The sequence below is a fragment of the Pyrus communis genome, chromosome 16, assembly GCF_963583255.1.
Source record: "Pyrus communis chromosome 16, drPyrComm1.1, whole genome shotgun sequence".
In the NCBI taxonomy this organism is placed as follows: Eukaryota; Viridiplantae; Streptophyta; class Magnoliopsida; order Rosales; family Rosaceae; genus Pyrus; species Pyrus communis.
In genome coordinates, this window is record NC_084818.1 from 18914897 (window position 1) to 18941894 (window position 26998).

The 26998-nt window shown below is 38.1% G+C and overlaps 1 protein-coding gene across 1 annotated transcript; it reads right to left on the bottom strand.

Moving 5' to 3' along the window:
• Positions 1–21586: 21586 nt before the first annotated feature.
• LOC137720282 (ribonucleoside-diphosphate reductase large subunit) lies at positions 21587–26535 on the bottom strand. Its single transcript, XM_068459331.1, has 16 exons — positions 26074–26535; positions 25617–25678; positions 25444–25531; positions 25064–25327; positions 24712–24952; positions 24554–24630; positions 24269–24439; positions 24083–24175; positions 23819–23968; positions 23471–23722; positions 23265–23384; positions 22768–22970; positions 22480–22629; positions 22237–22384; positions 22045–22128; positions 21587–21943 (listed from the first exon to the last, which is right to left on the bottom strand). Exons 1-16 carry the CDS (start codon positions 26299–26301, stop codon positions 21845–21847), a joined length of 2430 nt encoding a protein of 809 aa, XP_068315432.1. The 5' UTR covers positions 26302–26535; the 3' UTR covers positions 21587–21844.
• Positions 26536–26998: the final 463 nt, after the last annotated feature.

The following is a 26998-nucleotide window of genomic DNA, read 5'->3' on the forward strand; positions in this document are numbered from 1 at the left end:
TTTGAGTACATACAAGCTTGATTCCGCCTTTAATTGTTAATTTCATGCATAGATGTTGCTCAAATGAACTTGTTTTCACAAATTTTTCTTATAGAGCAAAACACAAACCTACGCACAATGGGAAGCCAAAGCCAAATGGAACTTTGAGATGGCATATGGAAGTAAGAAACCCAAGTCATTTGATATGGTTGATGCATGATGTATTTGAAGCACCCCAAAATACTTTTGAATTTTTTATGACAAGTGGGAAAGATTTGATTGAAATGACATTGCCTGTGAGAACATGTTTGTAGGGAAGAATGGTGTAGATTTCCCTTTATTTTTTTGGATAAGCTTTTGAGAAGATTACTCATAGGTGATGGTAACGATGCTCGAATTAATGATTTTTCTTTTTTGAAGCATTGAACAAGAAAGCAAGCCAACAACAAATAGTGTTTTACACTGGAATTGATACTTAAACTCAACTTATGGAGTAAGTAGAGCCACTACAACCTAATCAAGACCAAAGTAAGTCTAACCCCACAATCAACATAAGTTTTTGCTAAATGAAAGAATGATTTTTCAAATACTATCAACCAAACTAGGGAGAACCTTTCACATCACAATGGAAATATTATTAAAGGTTAATCCACAAAATATCACCCATGTATAACATTTAAGAGATGGAAGATAAGAACAACATAATTGATTGATGAGAAGATTGTCTAGTCACATACAACTGCAATAAAGAAAATTGGAAGCATAGTTGTTCGACCTATTCAGTTGATGGCATAAAGAGCAACAGACCATCGAAGATTTTCATGCCATTGATGGTCCAAATTGCTTGTGAGATAGTTAGTTAGCTGTTTCTCAAATGAAACTAAGATTGAAGCACATACCTTTCTTTCCATAAACTCACCAATGAAATGAAATTGAGTTCCAAAATGATTTATGGTTAAAAGCAAGATGGGGCCATTCCAAAAATCAATTTCAGACATACTATTACAATGGAAGCCAACAACCAATAGTTTTACATCAAAGTTATGCAACAGACATAACAACCACTACCGAATATCATGAGGAGACAAAACAAGGTTACAATTTGCAATAGCATGGCAGAGAGAGACATACCTTTGATTTTCCATGCAACTAGCAATTGAGATTGTCTTTATCTTTCCATGGAACACCATTAGATTTTGGTTACTTGAGATCATTCCAACCAGATAAGGAGTTTTGGAAATACCAGAGCAGGTGACTCCAATGTGAGACATCATAGGGTGCTTTTCCAAGTTGCATGATTCACACAAATAACACTAAGAGAATAAGAGATGTATTTGCCCCCTTAGAACCCATGATACATCGATTTCTTTGTTTCAATTTATATACCCAGCATATTTAGGAATGACAAGAGAGTAGCAATTACCCCTTAATCTTGGAACAACCAACATGTTTTGTCCATCTTTACCAATTACTCAGCAACATTTCTTTGAGAAACAAACTTCATTAGCTACACCATCACATAGTTAGCTGATGCTAAGAAGGTTTGTAGTCAACCCAGCCACATAACAGACATTTTCAAGCTGGGGAAGGTTAAGAATCTTGAAAGTACCTTTTCCAGTAATGTGGGCCATGCATGACACACCTCATCCTAAGGAAGGGCGTGCTTGCCATCACGTGAGAGTGACGTAACCATGTGCACAGTGCGGAAGCTATGAAGATAAATAGAATTACGAATAAATAAAAACAGAATCACTAGAAATACTAGCTAAGAAATGATGCTAGTGCAAGTCTAAGTGTATAAATACACATTCAGAGCAATAAGAACATCTAGTTGCAGTCAAGTAGGACAATTACTAAGATATAACACCCGAAGCTGAATCCTACTTTTGTGAATTCTGTCAGAACTCCGTTGCATTCCTCGTGGCCAGCAAAGCTCTGCTACCTAGAACCTGGAGAGGTGAAAAACAAAATGCGTGAGTGGGCAAAAACAAATCTTTTCAAAACCTTTTCTCTTTTCAAAGGTTCTAACCCCTCGCCTTAAAACCTGTATAATTTCCAAGAAAAACAACATATATACATATATTCTCATCATAAATCATATCTTAAGTCATGATATCAATATGCCACTAAGTGTATGCCATGCTCATACTCCAAATATGACAGAAAGGTAATAACAAGTGATGCATCTCAAATCAAATCACATAAGCCGGATCCACCTCAGTGGCCTGTACGGTTGATTATAGCTCATTATAAATAATAATATGTAACCGTGTGATCAGCACGGCTAAAAATATAGCTCATAACTAATCTCACATCATATCAATTCATATCAAATCCTGCACACGAGTCGGAACCACCTCTAGTGGTCTGTACGACAAGCCTGGGTGTAAAATAAATATGCTCTAGTGCTACAATCACGTGAAGACTATGCAATTAAATGCGGGTCACCTACGAGTCGGAACCACCTGTGGTCGTCTGTACGACAAGCCTGTGCACCTAACTTGGATCCAAGGTGAGCATATGGTGCGGGAGGTGAACAACACATGAAAGAGTGTGCCCTAACTTTGGGCGGGAGCACTAATACTGGGGTGCAGGTTTATGAGCCATCGATACATCTCAACATATTCATCATCAAACTTCCACATCTCAAACTTAGTATCTAAACTTACCTAATACTTACCAGGGCGTCCACAGCGCTGAATCACAATTATACATATTTACCAATTCATAATTATATGCAACTACTCATGCATACATAAAATGGCATATACTTTGCAAGGCATTTTATAACATACTTTCACTTAAATTGATTTTCTAGGAAAAATCTCATTTATATAGGTATATACGGAAAACAAAAGCCCACTCACCTGGAGTTCACCCTACAACTCCCTAGCACAACACATCAAGGCGTCATGACGATCGGCACCTAGAACAATAATCAAATCATTCCTTAGAAATCATATCAATAGAATATAACTTATATAAAACACGTCACTACGTAGATCGGTCTAGATGATCTACAACTTAGATTTTCAATCCGTAACTTCCAGAGGTTCACAATATACCTCTAGAATAACATCCTAAAATGTCATTACCATCCAACGGTCGGATCTCCATCAATTGCCAAAACCAAGTGATGGTTAACATTCTATTATATGAATTTACAACTCCAATTTTGGAAGATCCATAAATCGGATTCCCGATCCGTAAGTTCCTATAATCCTCAAATATTACGTATTACAACGTATCAAAGTTTGGTAACGATCCAACGGTCGGATCGTTAATTCACATTTTCACCAAGTAACGTAACGTAAAGAATTTAGGTCCAAACAATCAATCTACGTTACACAATCACCAAAACTGAAATCAAGGAAATTCATTTAGCCTGAGAATAATATTGACGGCCCCCTGGCCACGTGCCGCCACGGATGGCGGTCGGCCGCCCTGACTCGTCGGAAAATCCAACTATTTCCAAAAATTACCAAAATTTACAGAAATGAAGATCTCAGTGAGTAAAGTAAACTTTATACCTGTGGCCAAGGCCAAATTGGCTTGGAAGTATTCCAATTTAACCAAAACTGTGCGGAACCCTAGGTTTTGGGTGTGTTCAATCCGACTCCAAAACAACTCCGCCGTCCTAACCATTTCTTGGGCTTTGTTCTAGGCCTCAAGAGGATGCTATGGGTGGTGGAAATTGAAAGAAATTGCTTCGGTATTGGGTGATTCGAAGCCAAAGCCACCGTACCCCTCCTTGCGAATTTCTCTATTTTCAAGGCCAAATCTCTCCAAATTTGAGATGGAATGGATAGAACGAAGGTTGTGGAGGAGTTCTCAAGAGGTTTCTGGAAGCAATTTGTCAGAAAAATGGGTGAAAATCGTCAAAAAGGGAGGTGTTTGCTGACCGGGTTGAAAACGGGTTGCGGGTCAAGTGTCACATCCCGACCAGGGGCGGATCACTTCCCGGGCCCGCTCCACCACCGTAGCACGATATTGTCCGCTTTGGGCCACGACCATGCCCTCATGGTTTTGTTTTTGGGAACTCACACGAGAACTTCCCGATGGGTCACCAATCCTGGGAATGCTCTCGCGCGCTACTCGCTTAACTTCAGAGTTCCCATGGAACTCGAAGCCAGTGAGCTCCCAAAAGGCCTCGTGCTAGGTAGGGATAGGAATATACATTTAAGGATCACTCCCCTGGTCGATGTGGGATGTCACAATCCACCCCCCTTAGGGGCCTGACGTCCTCGTCGGCACACACGCGGCCAAGGTTAGGCTCTGATACCAAACTGTCACATCCCGGCCCGGGGCGGATCATTTCCCGGGCCCGCTCCACCACCGTAGCAAGATATTGTCCGCTTTGGGCCATGACCATGCCCTCACGGTTTTGTTTTTGGGAACTCACACGAGAACTTCCCGATGGGTCACCCATCCTGGGAATGCTCTCGCGCGCTACTCGCTTAACTTCAGAGTTCCCATGGAACTCGAAGCCAGTGAGCTCCCAAAAGGCCTCGTGCTAGGTAGGGATGGGAATATACATTTAAGGATCACTCCCTTGGTCGATGTGGGATGTCACATCAAGGGAACCCAACTTCCCCTCCTTCTCCTTCTCCCTCCTTTCCCTCCTGTTCTCTCCTCTGGTTGGTTAGTCTCCTCATCTTTCTTTTCTTGATTCCCCATAACTCTCTCCTCTCATCTTTCCCGATTGGGCAACTCGCCCAATCCTTTTTTTTTTTTTTTTTTGTCCTCCCCGAGTCCTTTTCTTCTTCTTCTACCAAATTTCTCACAACTCTTAAAATAATAATAAGGCTATAATATATATAAATTATAAATAGTAATTAAACTAAAAAAATGCTTCTCGGTTTACTGTTCCGTAAAACTTTAACCAAAATTTCAAATCCTCTTCTGCTTGCTCCTACGAGCCCGTATCGTCGAATACTTCAGCAATACGCTAAAAGAATTCCATACTTCTTACTATACACTGATCAACGAAAGCCAAAAACCCTTTACCTCTAGGGTGTTTTCGTAAAATCACGCTTTTAAAATTTGTAGAATCATAAAAATTTGGGACGGGCTGTGATAATGCAACCTCCACTAAATTCAATCATATTGCCATTAGCTGGATCAAGTTACAGGAATGCCTCTTTGTTACCAGTCATATGATAGGAGCACCCATTATCAAGGTACCAAACATCTGGTTTAGGTACATAAGGGGCATAGTGAGTTACTAGACATTTATCAGAAACCCTTTGAGGATGACTCAGACATGACTTGAGCTGCCAGAGCTTGAATAATAGACCAATTGAGCCATTCTGTTGACTTCCACAGCTATTCGATCAACTTTACATTTCAAGTCATTCTTCCCTTTCGAATACAGTTTTACGCACCTAGGTCGAATATGACCAACTTCACCACAATGATGACAAATGGGAATAAATCTTGTCTTTGAAAAGGAACTTACCTTAGGAGTCGTAGACAAGGATCCTTCCACAACCTGAGAGTTTATGATATTTGAACATAAACCACTTTCCTTAAAAGCATGAGCATTCTTGGCATCCCATGAACTTCCAACACATAGAACTTTATTGAATCTTTTAGTGTTAAGAGTCAAATAATCCACTTTGAACATAGTCTCATTCAACTCAGATGATAGCTTCAAGTTCACTTATTGAAGCATTTCGTTGTTGACCTTCAAATCATGAACTTGTTGTAGCAGTCTCACTTAAGATATCATCAATTCCTGAACCTGAGCTTCAAGTGAGGTAATAAAATCATCTTTTTCATCTTCACCAATGCAAGCAGTAGCCATTTCATTCAGTCCATGAAGTTGTTTCAAGAAAAGTAACTTTCTTATTCAAGTTTGTTCTGACTAGATGAAGATACTCAACTTTTTCTTGTAGCTCTGACATCTTCTCAATCAGCTCCGTATTTTCCAATCCTTAAAACACAAGTCTCATCAAATAGAGAGTCAAACATGTCAGATGCATCATGATGCATTACATCTTCAGAAACATTCAAAGCATCATCCTTGTGACTAGTAGAGACTTCTTTTACAGATGCAACAATGGCAACAACTTTTTCTTCATCTTCTGATGACTTGTTCAAGTAGACAAAATCTTCATCCTCACTGTCACTTCATGTGGCTATCATGGCTTTATCACGTTTCTAACTGGACATTTGGTTGTTTGCACATTTCGTAGCACGATGTCCTCTACCACCATATTCAAAACATGGTCCAGGTACACTTAAAGAAGACTTGTCTCTCTTATCAATAAACCTCCTTGATTTTTTTCCAGGAGTGAGCCTATCATGATGTTGACCAAAAGGATTGCTTGATGATTCCTCAACCTTTTTAACATCTCTTCCTTTGTTCTTGTGAATCATTCAGTATTGTTTAATGAACAAAGCAAGATCGTCATCAGGGGATTAATCACATGATTCGTCCATTGCTCAAGACTTGTCAACACTTTGAAGAGCAACCTGTTTTCTCTTCTTGGACTCACCTTCATCCATGTCCAGCTTTATCTCATAGGTGATGAGTTTTTCAACCAACTTTCAATCTCATTCAAATCTTGAAATTTTTGTATAGCATTCTTTTTTGCTTGAAATCTCTTGGGCAAAGTTCTCAAAATCTTTTGAATAATAGTTGTCCCAAAGCCTCATTTGTCAACATTTCCAATTTTTCATAAAAGGCAGAGAAGGTCTCAGACTCCAGTATCCTTATATCCTCGAACTTTGACAAGCTTATTTGAAGTTTAAGCTCCCTTACTTGTTTATCTCCTTCATGCAAAACTTTTAGTTTGTCCCAATCTTGTTTTGCAATGGTGCAATAATGAATATGAGCAAACTGAGTTGGTGAGATGGTTGAAACAATGGCATTCCATGCTTTTCTATTTGCCATGGCTGAAGAAATCTTGGTATTTACCAAAGATTCTCCATCGACTGTCCTTGAAGGAGCCTTCCATTCAAACACAAGATAATCCATAACAATTAGATCTTGTTATTCAAGGGAAATTTGAAACTTCTTACTCCATGCAGTATAGTTCGTTCCATCAAAGAATGGAGGAGAGTTACAAGATCTTGTGACACGACCACAATCTATGGTGAAAATCCACCCAATACCAGCAGCTCCTAGAGACCACATTATGTATATCTAGAGCACGACTCTAATACCAATTGAAATTGGTACCAGGTGGAATAACCTGCAATTTCAAATCTATATACGTGCTTGTTTGACTAGTCAACAACACTCATCAACTAAGATCAGATATGTTAGTTTACTCACAGTGGATGAAGTCAAGTATAATCTCAATTTACAAATTGTTCCAGTTTAACTAAGATCCATTTTAGTGCACATTTTAATCTGTCAATCTTAGTTGCATGGACTTATCTCTTTGCAAATAATAATGAACATATAACACAAGCAAAGGGTAAGATAACTAAACTAGAAAAATGATAAATTGCATTGGTATGTTTTTGGCCAGAGAAACCCACCTCTGAGTTAAAAAAACTAGGGACTCTCCACCAAGTCCAATCCACTAGTGAAATCAAGGTTCTTACAAAGTAACCACACAAGCTCAATTCCTAGATCCTAATCTATGGAGCAGTATGTACCTTTGTGCAACCTTGTCTTTCACAAGGTGAACTCCTTCGATCTTCATGAAGTCGCAACTCCTCATGAGCTCTTCACTTTGTGGCATCAAGATCCAATCAACTTATGCAAATGATGTTATGATGAAGTTGATGCAAATCTGGATTCGATCGTCTAGACAGTTTCACCCGTAAACATTTGAATGATGAAATTGACTTGAATGCAAAAAACGATCAGCTCAAAGATTTGAAACTTAAGAAACTTGACCTATAACAAAAATCAAAATCACAAAAACAATGCTGCCCTTGTTTGCAATGATCCAGGTATTTAGTGCATGATTGTGAATTTGTGGCTAGAGTTTTCAAGTAAGAACAAAAGAAGCAACTCCTAGCTAAAAACAATCATTTTCAAAAACATATCAATCTCCTAGCCAACTAAAAATAAAAGCCTAGATGAAGCTTTTATAGTAGGCTTTGTTTTAGACAAGAAAAAGATGGAAATGACACGTGTTATGTGCAAAAGCAATCAGAAAAGATCTAGGGTTGAAAAACGCTCTCAGGGAAAAAGGTTGTTAGAAAGCAACGAGAAGTTTTGACTAAACAAAACCACTAGACAGAATGAACTGGAAATAATGACATGAAATGCATATGTATGAACAAACCTTTGATGTAAAGAAATTAAGCTCTTGAGATGAATATTTCTAGCAGTATGATCCCAAAGAAGTATTTTAACCCTAAAACTAACTAGAGCATGTGTGGTACGATTTACAACATTTGATAAGGGAAGCCAAACAATAAAACTAGACTCACAAACTCAACTTTGTACTACTCATTTAACAACTCAAAGCATCTAATGAGTCTGAAAGTAGCGAGGGAGAGATTGCAAATAGCAATGTCGTAACATAGCAGGATACTTTTCATAAACATGGAAAGAGGGAAATGAAAAACCAAGTCTAAAAACCAGGGATAGACTCTAGTACACGGGTGCTAGGGATCAAACGATGCTGATAGATCAGATAAATGTCATTGCCAGGTTCCCACTGGACATCCACATATGCACACGTGCACCCTTCTTCCTTTCCTAGTTTTGTCTCTCTCACCTCCTCAATAATTCTTCCATTTTTATCATTTGTATGAACATCTTCATACCTCACAGTTTTGACACGGATCGAGGTTCCAAATACCTTTTCATGTTCCTTGTGGCCTAACCAACACACTCATACCCTTGGTTTGGCTTGGAACGCTTGAAAACCCGTAGAATCCTTGGACTCCGTCAATGGTATTGTTCATTTTCTCATGATCGTGGAGGTTTTATCGAGTTTTGAGATCACGGGGAGTCTTAAAACTTTCTCACGAAGCTCGGAGAACAAGTTTGAAGGATTTTGGGTGTCAGGATAGCAAGTTCTAAGGTTGGCCGGATTTTGTGAGATTTCTCCGGTGAGAATCTGGCATTTTTGGTGCTTCAAAGTGGTATAAACTTCTTCCCCTTGTCCTAAGCTTCATTATGATATAAATTTTGTGAATTTTGGTTGAGAATTGAGTGAGAAAAGTGAGTTTCAAGTTTTTCCAGAATCTGGCGACACAGCGGCGGCCGGCGCCAGATTCCGACGACCTGAGGTAGGAGAGAACAGAATATTCCGTCAAAGCTGACTGAGTATTCCTAACGGAGACTAACGACGTCAGGTTAAAGTTAACGGAATATTCTGGTAAATTGACGGAATATTCCCTAACGACGTTAGGGATTCCGTCCGTGCGCCAGGCATGTGCCTGGGCGTGGGAGGCACGTGTGGCCGTGCCTTGGCCAACGCGTGAGGCTTCAAAAAAAATTTCTAAAAATATAGGGGTGTTCGTGGGATTGAGTAAAGCATGTTGGTATATTCAAACACCCTAATTGAGCAATGTTTGGGAAGTTATTACCTAAGGTTGGTTATGTGCGTTAAGTTGACGGTTTTATAGTTGTTTTACATATAGGTGAGGACTATCCAGAGGACGAGTGCAGCCACGCGAGGCTCATGGCTTACAACCCTTTTACGTATCAGTGAGTTGGCTTTTGTTTTCTGTGTATATATATATATATATTATGATTGGTATCTTTCTTGAAATTACATTTTAATGATTTTATAATCGAATGGTTTATAAATTGAAATGCCATGTCGAATATCGTCGACATTATTATTGTGTTTGTGTTGGTTATGCTTTGGTATTGCAGATGCTTAGGTAAGTCAGGTGAGTATGTTTGTTAGTGATGGATGTGGTGATGATGAGATTAAGTTATAGCTTATATTCCTGGACCTCGGTGTTTGTGCTCCGCTAGAGTAGGGCCTAGCCTTCATGTGATCGTTCACCTCCCGCACCTTACGCTCACCTTTGATCCAAAGCAGGTGACAGCCTATCGTACAGACCACTTTAGGTGGTTTCGACTCGTAGGTGACTTGCGATAGATCACACAGCCTTCACGTGATCGTAGCACTAGCGTATTTATATACACCAGCCTGTCGTACAGACCACTATAGGTGGTTCCGACTCGTGTAGGATAGTGGTTGAGGAGCTATAGATTCAGCCATACAGGTCACTTTAGGTGACTCCGACTGACGTACTGATATTACCGGCATATTATGATTAGTTTTATCGCACCTGCTTGATGTTTATACTGTTTGATTGGATATTTTGAAACGGCATATTCTAGCATGGCATATTTGAGCTTTCTCGTTTTTAGCATGATTTGATATACGACTACTTATAATATTTTCTGGAAAGTATACGGGTTTTACAGAGACAGGTTATTACTTGATATTGAAATGGTTTGGAAAACTTTGTTTTTGCCCACTCACGTTTTCTATTTTGCGCCCCTCCAGGTTTTAGGTAGTGAGGACATGGGTGACGAACGAGGCATCGAGGCAGTTCTGACAGAGCACCCTCCATGTAGGATTTTCTAGTTATCGTTTGTGTAGTATTTGTTTTTTTCTAGACTGCACCTAGGATACTTGAACTTTTACTTTGCATTTCTCCTTCTATGTTTGTCACTATCACTCACTGATCTTTTTATTGTAAACTATCTCTTCAACTTTATTTTTCTCGTGTTTTCACTCTATTACTTCCACATTGCGCACTTGGCTACGTCACCCTCATGTGACGGCCAGCACACTCCAATTTTTGGTTAGGGGTGTGTCACTCACGGTTTTGTTTCTAGGAACTCACACGAGAACTTCCCAGTGGGTCACCCATTATGGGAGTGCTCTCGTGCGCTACTTGCTTAACTTCGGAGTTCCCATGGAACCTAAAGCCAGTGAGCTCCCAAAAGGCGTCGTGCTAGGTAAAGATGGGAATATACATATAAGACTTACAAGATCCACTCCTCTAGGCGATGAGGGATGTAACAATGCCCCCCTTACCTTAGGGGCCCGACGTCCTCGTCGACACACTAAGGTCAGAGTTTGGCTCTGATACCAAATTTTCACATCCCGGTTCGGGGTCCACCACATCCCAGGCCCGCTCCACCACCGTAGCACAATATTGTCCGCTTTGGGCCCCGATTACGCCCTCATGGTTTTGTTTCTAGGAACTCACACGAGAACTTCCCAATAGATCACCCATCATGGGAGTGCTCTTGCGCACTTCTCGCTTAACTTCGGAATTCCCATGGAATCCAAAGCTAGTGAGCTTCCAAAATGCCTCATGCTAGGTAGAGATGGGAATATACATATAAGGCTTATAAGATCCACTCCTCTAGGCGATGTGGGATGTAACACTATTGAAGTTAGACAGCGTACGCACACCTACACCTAAGTGTAGCTGATTAGAATTAGTCAGGTAAATGTTAGAGTTTGTTATTTTGTTAAAAGTTTTTACCTTAATTGACGTTTACTACTGAAATACCCATCATTGTGATTTACTTTTGAGTTAGTTTAAATAAACAATGTGATTCTCTGTATTATCTTATGTTTACCTTTTTTGTAACTTTACCCATCATGATTGTTAATTATACATGGATTAATTACATTATAAAATCATGCTTCAAATATTAACGTTCATTATAAATACAACTCGGTGTCCTCTCATAAATAGTAGTTGTTTCTTTAATCATACAATATACTTTCATGATAGTTAAAATCTCATAGTTACATGATTCTGTTTGGTGTATATATATATATGTACCCACACAATTACAATTATAGTACACTCCACTATAGAAATCAAAATAATTACTTTTCGATTACTTTAATCATTCGGCCAAAGCGCTTGTAAATAATTAGTGTAAAAGTGGGAAAAGATGTAGAACGCTTCTGCATGTTGAAATATACGTATTAATTGCACGTATTGTATTTACTATAATATACAGAACGACATTGAAATGGAAAACAATAATACATTGAAGTCATTATCATATCAGTGATTCAGTAATTAGAGTCTGTGAAGCTGTTATTATCTACTGCTGAAGCACACCAAAACACTGAATTAAGATAAAAACCAACTAATCTTTCTCCTAGTATACATCTGTAGGAAATCTCAGAAACCAATACGCTTTGCTGTACCTGGACAAACTAAAAACATTGTCATATTAAACAACCAACAATATGAATTATCCTTTTGCAGTTCTATATATACATTGACTGTCAACCAAATCTTCATGTTTCTTGTGAAGAAAATTAAAGAAAATACTAAAACAAAGGGAAAAACAAAAAAAACAAAACAAAACAAAACAAAAAAACAAAAACAAAAAAAAACAAAAACAAAAACAAAAAAAAAAAAACAGGCGATCACCTTGTCAAAAATTAAACTTGTGTGGCTATAGATATGTTGATCAGGGTGATCTCCAACTTCTTAGGCCGATACCATTGTGCTTCCTTGAGGGGCCAGAAGCCGGTATAGGTATCCTTCTCGGAAAGAAGCCCAAAAAGTGGCCTGAATTCTGCATGTACTTCGGTTTGAACCTGAAGACTTGGGCGGCGGTTGTGGGTGAGGCATGGCAGTTTCCGAGAGGAATGAAGATGAACGTCACAAAAAGCCATACCGATACGAGTACAACTAGAGGCCGTCTACTTGAAGCCATGCTAAGTTAGCTTGTTCCAAATTAAGTAAACTAGATTGCTAGAATGGAGAGAGATCAGATGGTGAAAGATGGTTTGGTGAAGTTTGGTTTTGAGGGCACTGGTGACCAAAAGGTGGTGAAAGCAGGAAACATGGGCAATTCAATACGCAATTGTGTGTGTAGGGGATTGTTAATTTGAAATATGTGGTCTGGAGAGAGAGAGAGAGAGAGAGAGAGAGAGAGAGAGAGAGAGATCAGATGCTTCTGCAAGTAAAAGTGATTTTCGAAGGCAATAGAAAGTTGAAAAGCTTTGAGAAAGAAAAGAATGCCAGGCTTTTAATTTCAAAAAAAATGGTCTTATTCAAGGGTTGGAGCCTGGATGTTCTTATTAAAAAGCTAAGAAAAAAGAAGTGGACCATGAAAAAGGTTATATCTTAGCTTGCTCTCTTAATTTTTGTCAAATCAAACGCGAAGAAAAGATGGGAACACTTGACCAACTAAAGGAAAGGAAAGGATCGATGTGCTAAAGTTTCTGAGGTAAGGCCGGAATTCACCACTAATTATATTGACATTGTTTCTATTTAATTACACATGCAATTAACAGATGTGAAATTTTAATAAAAAACGCGTGGATGCATCTAATAATAAAATAATTTAATATAAATTATGATTTAATTTATGAGATGATTGATGTGACATTTTTTATTTTATTTAGTAACAAACTTACGAGGGTTAAAAGAAAAGAAGGAAAGTAAAGAAAAAAGGGAAGTTAGGGATTAAGTCATGGCATCCATTAGAAAATGGTTAAATAGGTGGGAGTCTGTTTTGGTCCTACCTCATCAGCAGCTAGTACCATGTGTTGTTTTAGTCTTTAGAGTTTAGAGAGACCCCACATGGATTTGGATCCTTTCCTGAGCTAATGGAGAGGATCCTCCTGATCAATCATCGTGGGCCGTTGGATTTTTATTCAACGGTTACTATTATTATAACTTTAAAGAAACCTTCGGTTTGTAACAGTTTGATAAAAATTCAACGGTCAATAATGATTAATCATGAGGATCCTCTCCATTAACTCAGGAAAGGATCCAAATCCAACCCCCCATAACAGGAAATCTTGTCCCTTTGCCTCAGCACCTTTCTAGGCTTTATTTTGGTGCTATCTGTCTTTCCCTCCCTCAATATATCTTTCTTAATTTCTTGAATTTTGTACACGTATATGTGTGTGTGCACGCACACGCGCGATGCGACTGTGATCGATCGAGTACAGCTTTGAGTCTTGGCCTATTCCCCTAATTAAGGGGACTGCAATAATTCTTCTCTACTACTATACGTCACTGTGCATTCATCAACAGTAGGTATAAAAAATCTTAACTTTATAAATCTATATAGCTTTATAGGGTCGTGCATGGTCGTGTCTTTCTGGCACGGCATAGTGCCAGCAAAGCTTCAAAACCACCACACCTAACGATCAAGACCAACTGTTAGGTTACGTTTGGCATGCATGCCAAGTAATTATGAGTTAATTACGTTGTTTTTTGTGAATGATAATGTGCCAACTTGCAACCGAGCTCAGTCAGGCGAGTAGAATAGATGCGGTGGTGGTATCGGATGCGTTACTGACTTCTACACTTGAGCAACTATGGCTGACAAAGGAACACCTCTCGACCTAGGGTTCTACAACCTGAAGACAAGGTTATCTAATTCACTATGAAGTTCAGGATCTCCTCCACTAGGTTCAACTGGCTCAACTGTATTTGTAAAAATATAGGTGCGCCGAATCAGGATCAAGTTTTAGGGGCACATGTATTCAAAGGAGATGAGCGTTTTTACAGTGAACATGGTTATGCCGCCGTCTAAATGCCAAACTACAAAATGCACCTAAAAGTAACCAATTATAGAACACTTCACTGGGAAACTAATGAAGTGACCTCTAAAGAATTAAGAATTCTTTGCTGGCTAAGACTTGGATGGATAATCAACCAACATAAGCAACGTTGTTAATTCAAACTAAGGATGCTCATGAATTGCTTGATTCTACGACTCCAGTGGTGTTAATACAAGCTGAAGAAGTCACAGGTTGCCAACATTGTACTGTTAATCAAAACTAAAGGTGTGTTGACGAGAGGGTTAGAATAATTAGCATTTTCTCAAGGTGTGAGAAGGGTTTTTTGCGTAGAGCGTATCAGTTGTTTGTTAAGTTGAAGGGGCTTTTCACATGGCAAAACCTCTTCTATTTATAGGGATAGCATTCGTGATAAACAAGTCTGCCAAGGTAAAGTCCTGATTGGACTGTGTTTGCTCGGTATTTACTTCAATATTCCCTTTATCTCTTTAATTCCTTTCTTAGCCAAGACTTCATCTTCATCCATTCTTGTCTTCTTTGATTCCATCTAGGATTCTGAACTTCACCCTATTATGTGATTAATTTAGTCTTATCTGATCAAGAATGAATCTAATCCTTGGGATAGTTCGCATTTAATCAAGGCTTTATTCTGATTCTTAGCAATTTCAATTTACATAGAACTCAACCAAGCCACATCTGATCTTAGTCCTCACACAGTCCTATTTTCATAAGGACTACCATTTCTTGGGCTAAAAATTCATTGGCCTGAGGGATCTTTACTAGGCTGAGGATTGTGGGGTTAGCCCATTCTCGACCCAAGCTATTATTTCAAGCCCAAACAGAATCTATGATCATGTTCGTGTACCATACAAGTTATGTAAGATATACTTATATTGTCAGATTTTGAGTTTGTATTAATCATATTGGCTTAATATGAGATTCAAATCCATTGTCCCAACACTAAATATCTATCAATAATACATGTGTGTGTGTTAATGAAAACTATAGCATAAACGTGCGCAATGACGATGGACGAGACATGCACAAACGATGGAGCATGGGGTCGGACCAAAGAAAAAAAGAAGAGAAAACGATGTAAATGGGGCAAGCCAGCAAAGCAACTACATATTCTCAATGCAATGCACTTCGTACGTGCATGTATCGTAATTAATTCATGTATCAAAAGTTGAGAGAGGATAACCGTAAGTTTTTTCGGCTTCCAGAAGGAGTAGATAACCGTAGCTTGCCACCAGTTGTCCCCTTTTAAAAAAAAAAAAATTAAATTAAATTAAAATTAAATTAAATTAAAAAAATAAAAATAAAAAAGTTGAGAGAGGATTTTGCTTATGATCCATTAACTTGCTAGTTGCTACTCATTTGATCGTATATATTCCATGATCCTTCTTCACTTTGATATCAATTCCTATGCAAGAAGCAATATCAAGAAGTAACAAAAGCGATTGCTTTTATGAAGGCTTATCCATAATTAAACTCCTTCTCCTAGAAGGTATATGAACAACATTTTCTAATTCTGGCACGCAATCATCAAATCCGAACTAGTTGAACTTAAACTCGAAATTGAGCAAAAGCTTCATGCAATCCGAAGGACACAAAGAGAAGAAAGAAAGAGGAAGGGTTGGCAAAAGGAAGAGAAGATTGCGTTGATACAGAATGAAACAATGAGAGACCTTGATATCTTGACTGTTCCAACATCACCATCAAGCATTGTCCTCCTCAATGTTGGCTGAAATTATGAGTTGAAGAATATTCACTTTAATATGATTCGATCTTTGTATGGTTTGAGGAGTAAAGATTCCTTGGCACATATTAGATATATTTTCAGCACGGTGTCTAACATGACTCCTTGTGCCAATGTCACTTTGGACGTTATATGTTGAAAATTAATAGATCTTCAGTACTCAAACCATAAAAAATGGCACCATATTAAAGTAAATATTCTTCCATTCATAATTTCGGGCAGCGTCGTGGAGGACAATACTTGACGTTGACGTTGTAGTCATGATATCAAGGTCTCGCATTGCTTCATTATATATCAACACAATCGTCTTTTCTTCTTGCCGATCCTTATTCTCTCATTCTTCTCTTCGTTTCCTTCGGATTGCACAAAGCTTGTGCTCAATTTCAGGTTCAATTCAACTACTTCACAATCCAATGATGGCGTACCAGTTATTCACCTTCAAGGAACAATGAAAAAAAAATGAGATAAAAATCACGAAAACAAAATAAATTAAACAAGATATGAGGTGGCAAGCCAAAAACTTGTTGAGATAGTTGCAAACACACAATATCGTTCAAGTAATACAATAGTAGTAAAGCATTGTTCCGACAAGAATCGAGTTAACCTATTTACTGACGAAATTTAAAAGCAAACAAAAAAAATATTGAATTGAAGAGTGAAGTGAAGACAAGTAAATAAACCAATTGAAGACAAATAAATAAACCAATTAAGAAGCACGAAATTAATAAAACGCTAGGCCAGCGATTTCACCTAGCATGTTGATAGTAATTTTCCCTAATCTCACAAATACTCTCCTGTGTTATATTAGTTGCGTTCCTTACTAACAACCCACTCTAATCAAACAATTAATGGTCAATGTATTGGATACATTAATAATAATAACAACAAGCACTCAACATGCAAAGGTGTTTGTTTGTTTTTTTTTTTTTTTTTTTGAACAAAAAATATTATCTACACTAAGGGGTGGGGGAGTGAGCTAAACCTCACAATGGGCTAGCAATAATGTGGTTCAAATTCGCCTTTGGCGAGAATCAAACCTAAGACCTCTAACTTAGAAGTAAAGAGGAATACCACTAAACTATAATATTAAATGGCAACATGTTAGGATGCCAGATGGCATCATCTGTGATTGACAATTGTACGGTAGATATTATAGGTTAAGGAGATTGTTAGGAGTTGGACGTCGGTATTAATAGAGGCTTGTAAAGAAAGAAAGACGGTTAATGAAAAGTATATTGTTTTGGTATTTCTCTCGGTACAATTGTAGAAAGGCGGTTAATGAAAAATATTGTGCACCACATAACTCATCCAACAGTTCATCAATAAGTGGAATAGGAAACTTATCTTTAATGGTGATGTAGTTAAGACCTCTGTAGTCCATGCACATGCGCCAAGTTTCCTCTTTTTTCCTCACTACGATCACTGGAGAAGAATACGGGTTGTTGCTCACTCTTATAAAACCTACTTCCAATAATTCAGCAACACATTTCTCAATCTCAACTTTTTGAACCGGTCCATATCTATAGGTCGACTATTTGGAGGTTTGGTACCCTAAATCAGTGAAATTATGTGGTCCTGAATTCTGTGAGGTGGCAAGGACTTGGGAGTTTGAAAGACCATCTCGTATTTTTCCAGTAAATTATGCAGTTGTTGTTGAAACTGTGTGAGATTTTGAGTATGCTTGTCTATCTGTGCTACATCTATTTGGAATAACCCCACTTCCTCGAATTCAATATGGAACAAAACTGCCCCCACTGTTGTTTCCTGATGCAGTAGTTTTTGCATCTGCAATGCAGAAATATCCTGGAGATGTTCCTGAGATACCGTTGGTCTAGTGATACAAAATGTATGAGAATGCCTTGTGAATTGCATATACAACTTATCGAAATCCCACAATATAGGACTAAGGTTCTAAGCCATTGCACTCCAAGTACAACATCACATCCTCCCAAAGTTATAGCATAAAGAGGGAAGCTTATTCCACATCACATTCTCCAACATCGCATAAGATCACTATGATCCCTAAGATCACTATAAACATTCTGCATAAGATCACTAAGATCCTTCTTATTTCTTCAACATCGACAAGTCCAAGAAAGTGAAATTGGCACATGTGCATCACATTCTCCAACATCACATTCTCCAGTGATCTTAGTGAGGAAAAAAGAGGGAACTTGGCGCATGTGCATGGACTACAGAGGTCTTAACTGCATCACCATTAAAGGTAAGTTTCCTATTCCACTTATTGATGAACTGTTGGATGAGTTATGTGGTGCACAATATTTTTCAAAGTTGGACTTGAAGGCAAGATATCATTAGATTAGAATGCATCTCAATGATGTTGAAAAGACAGCATTCAGGACCTATGATGGTCATTACAAGTTCTTAGTCATGCCATTCGGCTTAACTAATGCTCTTGCCACTTTTTAATGCCTTATGAATGACATCTTTCAACCATATTTGAGGAAATTTATTCTTGTCTTCTTCGACAATATACTGGTCTATAGCCCATCTTGGCAATTGCATTTGGATCATTTACAAGTAGTTTTCGAGACATTAAAGGAGCATAATCTGTTTGTGAAACAATCTAACTGTGCATTTGGTCAGTCACAAGTCGAAAATCTCGGGCATATTGTTTCCAAGGATGGTGTATCTAATGATCCTACTAAACTAGACTCTATAGCCAAATGGCCTATTCCTAAGTCTGTGAAAGCTTTGAGAGGGTTCTTGGGATTAACGGGGTACTATAGGAAATTTATTCCTATTTTGGCAAGATCATAAGTCCATTGACTGCTTTAACACGCAAGGATAGTTTTCATTGGTCTGATGCAGCCACTACAGCTTTTAATACTCTTAAGGAAGCAATGCTATCTCCTCAAGTTTTAGCATTACCCGATTTTTCTAAGCCTTTTGTGATCGATACTGATGCTTCAGGTCATGGTATTGGTGTTGTGCTCCAACAGGAAGGAAAACCAATTGATTTCACTAATAAAGCGCTTTGTCCAAGAAATTAGGTGTTATCTACATATGAGAGGGAAATGTTGGCAATTTTGCTTGCCATTCACAAGTGGCAGTCTTATTTAGTGGGAAATCACTTCATCATTCAAACTAATCACCATAGTTTGAAATATTTCCTTCAGGGTCGAGCCCATACTCCGTTTCAACAGAAGTGGGTTACCAAACTACTTGGGTTCGATTATGAAATTCAATTCAAACAAGGTTGTAATAATCAAGCTGATGATGCCTTGTCAAGATTTCCTTTGAATGTTTCCAATTCTGATGATCAATTACTCACTGCAATGGAAGTGTTGGCTATTTCTTATCCCTATTCTCAGTGGTTAGATGAACTGAGAAGAGATATGGAGAAGGATCCTTGGATACTATCAAAAATTCAAAACCTGATGTCTATAGATGACAGTGCTGTCACAGTGGCTACCTTGAAGTTTCAAGTGGATAATGGTCTTCTTAAATACAAGAACCGAATTGTTCTTAGTCCTACTAGTCACTGGAGGAGCAAGGTGTTCACTAAGAACCATTCTACACCCACTGCTGGTCATGAGGGTTTTTTGAAGACATATAAGAGGATTTCCAGATGCTTTTATTGGGAAGGAATGAAGAAGTTTATGAAGGATTTCCAGATGCTTTTTTTGAAGACATATAATAGGTCCGATTAGTTAAGTTTCTATTGTGTTGTGTTAAACTGTTTGTGTTTGAGGGGGGGTATTGTTAGGATGCCAGATGGCATCATCTGTGATTGACAATTGTACGGTAGATATAGTAGGTTAAGGAGATTGTTAGGAGTTAGAGGTCGGTATTACCAAAGGCTTGTAAAGAAAGAAAGGCGGTTAATGAAAAGTATATTGTTTTGGTATTTATCTCTGTACAATTGTAGAAGACGTAGAGCAGGTTCTAACATAACATGCAAAGGTGGATTGAATTAATAACTTCAAAAGATTGGGTATTCATAGCTAAGTTACATTGTAGCCTAGCCCTAGCAAAAGAAATTAAGTTCATCATAAACTTGAATAACAAAATGATTGAATTTTAAAGCATAAAAAGAACCGACCGCAATTTCAATGTTAGCTCCGACAAAGCTTGAATCCTCCAATATCTCATCCTTGAGCTCTCAACTTCTCTCTCTACACATGATTTGTGCACTCTATTTGTGTGTGTAGATGTGCAGGTCTATGTATCTTCCCATGTTATTATTGAAGAGGACTTGCATGGTATAAGGACATTGTCAAATTCAGACCTTTGCCCATAATACAAGAACATGGGCTAATTTTTTTTTCACATATCCTTGTACTACTGAGACGAAACGCCATTGTAACAGTGAACCTAATCCATCACATGTTCTTTACCCTCTTATTAGGCCGTTCTCTCCCCTTAAATTTTCATGTGTTTTTTTTTTCCTCCACATGCCAAAAAGAGGTTAATCCAAATTGTTATGGGAAACCTAATCCACCAAATAGATTAGGAAAATTACTCATTGGGTTGACATCACCGACTGGGCTGAATTGCGTCAGCCCAATTAAATTTGAAAAAACCAATGGGTTGACTCAACAAGCCCAAGTCATCTAAATTTGTACCAGTCGGAACACAGCTCATGTGGCCCAACTCAACAATTCTTCGGGTTTGCTCATATTTCCACCGTAAAATCTATGTTTCGTTCTCGAAGATATAATATCCAACTCACAACACACATTAAAACCAACGACTTAACAAAGAACCATGACTAAATAATAAGCAAAAGAGGTATAAAAAATGCATATAAAATCAACTAAAGAGTTGTGTTAATTTTCCATGGAGATTGTTTGTACACTAGACCTGATCACTAGAAGCTACATGGAAATACATACAACAATAAGGCCTTATCCCACTAAGTAAGGTCGGCTGTACATTGAAATAAATCATAGAATGAAATCATAAGTGCATATTATGCACCTAACATTACAAACATTAGGAGCTGTGAATTTTTTTTGTTGTTAGTAAAACAGGGGGGTCTTTTCGAAAGACCCAAGAAAAGCAACTAAATTATGTGAATGTTTTATGTTGACGTTATTGTTAAGAATTGTTATAACAGAAGGTAAGATTATGTGAAAACTCTAAATCCAGATGTGAGAATATTAGAGAAATAAAACATCGTGTTATTTCTCATGGATCGCCACCAAACTTGCAACACAATAAACGAAAAACGAGAAAATCTCAAGCCTCCAGAACCCATTATCAACAAACAAGGTTAAGATGAGAGGTCAATCCTCTTGTTGGTGAGGTGAGGAGGCCCGAGATTTTCTCGCATTGCATCACGGTTGGAATACCATTGCAATTTGCAAGAGAAGATGCGGTTGGTGCAGGTTGCAGATCATTTCTCTTGTTGGTGAGGTGAGGAGGTACCAAATCATTAACAGTGAAAAGGGTAATTTCCTCCATATATAATAACAAATAATCGTTCACGAGAACCAGAGCTCCAATTTTACAGAATACATAAGACATTTTAACAAGTAGCAGAGCAGTATTGCAACTATACACACATAACATCTTCACTTCATTTAAACTTGATTCTCAAACTAGGATGCTTCGTCACTGGAGTTTTCAAAATCCTCGTCTCTTCATACTCCGTAAATATCAGCTTTCCAATTACCGCACTCTAACTTCCACAGGCCATGCAATCTTCCCGGTTTGTCAGAGAGCATACCATCTGTGCTTTTTGTGTACCAACATCATCTTCTGCTACCTCTGGCTTTTCCTGTATTTCATTCACCATCCCACCAACAGCGTTGTTAGTAATATGCACAATTCAATTTTAAGAATCAATTAGTTAAATACAAGATATTGAACACTGATTACTTTGAGAATTGTAGTATCGACAGTAAACTTGATGGCGTCAGCTGCTGCACGAGACCGCAGATAATACATCCCTGTTTTCAGACCCTAATGTATTTGGCAGAAAAGAAATTAGCATGTGATTACAAGGTACTAGATACTGTAACAACGAAAAATAGAGCTAGTGTGTAGGCATGTGCTCGGGCATGTGTGTACCTTTGTCCAAGCATAGAAGTGTAAAGAAGTAAGCTTCCCAAAGTTGGGTTGGTCCATATGTATATTAAGACTTTGACTCTGGTCTATGTAACATCCCCTATCAGCAGCCATGTCAACCAAAGTCCTTTGCTTGATCTCCCAAACAGTTCTGATTCCAGAAAAATTATATTAGCATTTTATTCTTTGAAAATATATAGAAACGAATTAACGGAGAAGGAAATTAGGGATATGACAAGTTCATACCTGTAAATGACTTTCAGATCATCAGGGATTTCCGGAATTTTCTGAACTGAGCCATCCTCATAGATGATATTATTCTTAATTGCAGGAGACCAAAGACCCATCTCAGTTAAGTCATGAAGAAGATGTTTATTCACCACAACAAACTCACCGCTAAGAAAAAAGGGGGAGTTCAGAATCCATATACAGTCAAAACGGAAAGAATCAAAGAAAACATATCTATAAAAATAAAAATAAAAAAAAAAAAAAAAGGTGTAAACAAATGGAAACAAAATGAGAATAAAAACAAACCTCAAAACCCTGCGACTGTAGATATTCGAAGTATAAGGTTCAAAACACTCATTGTTCCCCAAAATTTGGCTAGTTGAAGCAGTAGGCATTGGGGCTACAAGAAGTGAATTTCTGACTCCATTCTTTGATATCATCTGCCTAAGTGCAACCCAATCCCATCGATCTGTAGGTGTCACACCCCACATGTCTGGCTGAACAATTCCCTGAAAAATAATTAACTAGTTAAGATCTTATAGCTAGTATTTGTTTGGTATGAAAGGTCAACTTTCAAGCCTATAAAGCCATAACTGCCTGATATCAAACAGATAGACATGCATGCAAAGGTTAATCATCAACTCCGATGGTATCAATGAAATGAAAATTCAGCACAAAATTTCCTTAAACCTTAACCATCTATATTCAACCTGAGAATGTCTTAGCATGCATAACAAGAGTAGGAAAATAGGACTTTAATTATAGGAAGTTTGCTACAAAAAAGAGCTCTTCAGATTTAGTACCTTGCTCACAGGACTGCCAATATATGTTTCATACGGGCCTTCTTTTGCTGCTAACTCGGAAGAAGCCTTGAGAGCATGATAATATATTGTCTCAAATATGTCCTTGTTCAGTTGCTGAGCCTACAGTTCAAAGCATAAATCAATTATGGAAACCAGCTTATACAAGATTTTAAATAAAGCAACAAGCAGAAAACAGGAGGAAATACCTCAGCTGAATCAAAGGGCAGGCCAAGCAAGATGAAGGTATCAGCAAGACCTTGAACCCCAATTCCGATTGGTCTATGTCGCAAATTTGATGTCTTTGCACTATCAACAGGATAGTAATTGACATCAATTATCTTGTTGAGGTTTGCAGTCACAATTGCAGTGACCTCTGCTAGTTTGTCAAAGTCAAAATATCTATTTTTGGAACCTCTGCTACCAACAAGCTTAGATGGATGTGACTCCACAGGGACGCCCTGTAATATCAAAATGTATACAATACCAAATCATGAGCTCAAATGGCTAAAACTAACAATAACATGTTCATGTTAATGCAAACCATAAAGACTCACCATCTCCCTAACATATCGCGGTAGAGCAATGGATGCCAGATTACATACAGCAGTTTCTGTTGGACTTGTATACTCAATTACCTCAGTACACAAGTTTGAGGATTTTATGGTTCCCAGATTTTGTTGATTACTTTTCCTATTACAAGTATCCTAAAATGAAAACAAATTACACCAAAAAAAAAAATAGAGGATTAAGACATTAAATAAAGAAAAGCACATGAATTCACAGCTTAGAAGTCAGATTTTACTAAGTATATAAATCACCTTAAAAAGCATATACGGTGTTCCAGTTTCTATCTGCGATTTAAGAATTTCAAACCAAAGTTGCTGTGCCTGTACAACCTTTTTGGCCTTGCCCTGTGCAGAAGTATCATTGAGTAATCATTCCCAGCGGCTATAATGAACGTATCTAAAGTTCACAAATTCAGTGAAAGAAATTTTTTTGTATACCTCTCTTTCATAGCGGGTGTACAGCTGTTCAAAATTTTCACCCCAGCAATCTGACAAACCTGGGGACTCATTAGGACAAAACAATGACCAATTTCCATCTTTTTGAACTCTTTCCATGAAGAGATCAGGCACCCAAAGTGCATAAAAAAGATCACGGGCTCGGTGTTCTTCCTGTGAAACAATAGATTCCACATTATTACATTAGCTAAAGGAGAATACCCCAAAAGATAAAAAAAAAACAAAAACTACTTCACACATTCAAAGATGAGCTACGGATATACACACCTTTCCATGATTTTTTCTTAAATCCAGAAATTCAAATATATCAGCATGCCAGGGCTCCAAGTACACAGCAAAAGCACCTAGAAGCATAAAAATCGGTGTTAAACTTGAAGGCTCACGTCAAAGATACATTATAAAACCCAATATAATGACGACACTACCTTTCCGCTTGCCTCCTCCTTGATCAACATAACGAGCAGTATCATTGAAAACTCGCAACATTGGAACAATGCCATTGGAGGTTCCATTTGTTCCACGAATATAACTGCCCGTAGCCCGAATGTTGTGGGCAGAGACACCAATTCCTCCAGCTGATTTGCTGATGACAGCACATTCTTTTAAGGTATCATAAATGCCTTCAATGCTATCATCTTTCAAGCAAACAAGGAAGCAGCTGCTCAACTGCAAAATCAAATCAGGAAGAATTAAGTAACAAAATTTGAACAACAAAATAGCAACTTTGAATCCTTCCAAAAAGAATATAAACAAGAGAATGCATAACACTACACATACTTGAGGTCTTGGGGTTCCAGAATTGAAGAGGGTGGGAGAAGCATGAGTGAACCACCGTTGAGACATCAAATGATATGTCCTGATAACAGAATCAATATCGTCCTTGTGAATCCCAACAGAAACCCTCATTAGCATGTGTTGAGGCCTTTCTACAACTTTGCCTTGAACCTTTAACAGGTAAGACCTCTCAAGAGTCTTGAAGCCAAAGTAATCATAGTCAAAGTCCCGATCATAAATGATCTCACTATCCAGACAAGCCGCGTTCTGAAACAAAATTCGATAAAAACAATACAAAGCACATAAGCCACTTTAGATTTCTAAGCGAGATGCATGCATAATTATACTCGGACAAATAAACATAATTTTCTAAAGTGATTTACCTTCATGATGATTTCGTATACATCATCAGCTATCAGAGGGGCTTTGAGCCCAGATCTCTCGCTGACATGGTTGTACATCATTTTGATCCTGCATTGACCACCTTCTTCAATCAACATGAAAATCAAACTAAAATAAACAACGAAAGATAGCAACGAATCATGATTAAACTCACGTCTCAGAAAAAGATTTCATAGTGTTCTTGTGCAGATTCGAGACTACAATTCTAGCAGCCAACTGCACAGAATTTAAACAAATTTACATTAATTCAAGAAATCTACCAATTTATCATGTCAACTATGAAAAAAAAACACACACAAGGCCAGCTACCAAACAGGGATTGCATCAACCAATAGCCATAGAATTCTATAGATATACTCAGAGAGGTGAACAATACAAAAGAAAATATGTACCCAAAATTTGAAACCGCAAAAATTAGAGAAATGACAGAAAAAAAATTACAAGATAGCAATTATTTCAATTATCCCCAAATTATCAGACGAAATTGACATGAACAGAAATATACTTGAGTAAACCGAAATTAAATACTAAAAAAATAAAAACAAAGCGCCAGGCAGGAGCAGAAACAAATACAGATATAAAGTTGATAGGGGAAAATGTAAGAGACTGACGCAGGCGTAGTCAGGGTGGTTGGCGGTCATAGCAGCGGCAGTCTCGGCGGCCAATTCATCAAGCTGGCTGGTGGTGACGCCCTTGTAGACCCCAGCGCAGACCTTCTGGGCCACTAGTACCGGGTCGCAGTGGTCGGTGCTAAGGCCATAGCTGAGCTTCTTCAAGCGCGCCGTAATCTTGTCAAAATGCACGGCCTCCTGCCGCCCATCTCTCTTAACCACGTACATATTCTTATGGATTTCACTTGCTTTTCTCTATGGGGAATTTCGTCGAACAGGTCGCGTGCAAGCCAGAAGGAGTAGGACGGAAACAAAGGAGATGAGAGGGTTATCTATATATAGGACAAAAAACTTAGAGCGGGTTTCTTTTGATTTTTTTTACTTTAATTTTCCCTCCATGTTTAAACTTTTTGTCAAAATTCCCGCCCAATAGATCGGTTCTTGCTTTTGGCGGGGGCGGGGGTGGGGGTGGGGATGGGTGTGGGGGTTTGACCGCTGAGTTGCGAAGCTGTCTGTTTAGGCGGATCATGGGGCCCCCCACTGTAGAAGCCCGCTCCTCCCGCTAAAATAAATAAAAGGTCAATTCGGAAAGTGATCGGACATCTTTCAATTTACCTTCCTGCTTATATATTATTTTTTTTAATAAACGATATTATATATATATATATAAAGAACGAGTTATAATAATAGAATTCTCTCTCCTTCTATTCCTAACCCATCCCCTTCCATTCTCTCACACTTTCTTTTTTATCTTTATCTCTCAATAAAAGTCAATATAAGATGGTAATATGACTTAATCGTAACCATCTCTCCTCATGTTCTCATCCCTTTCTCTCTCCCACACTTTCTTTTTTTATCTTTATCTCTCAATAAAAAAAAAATCAATATAAGATGTTGACATGACTTAAAATAAACGGAGAGAAAA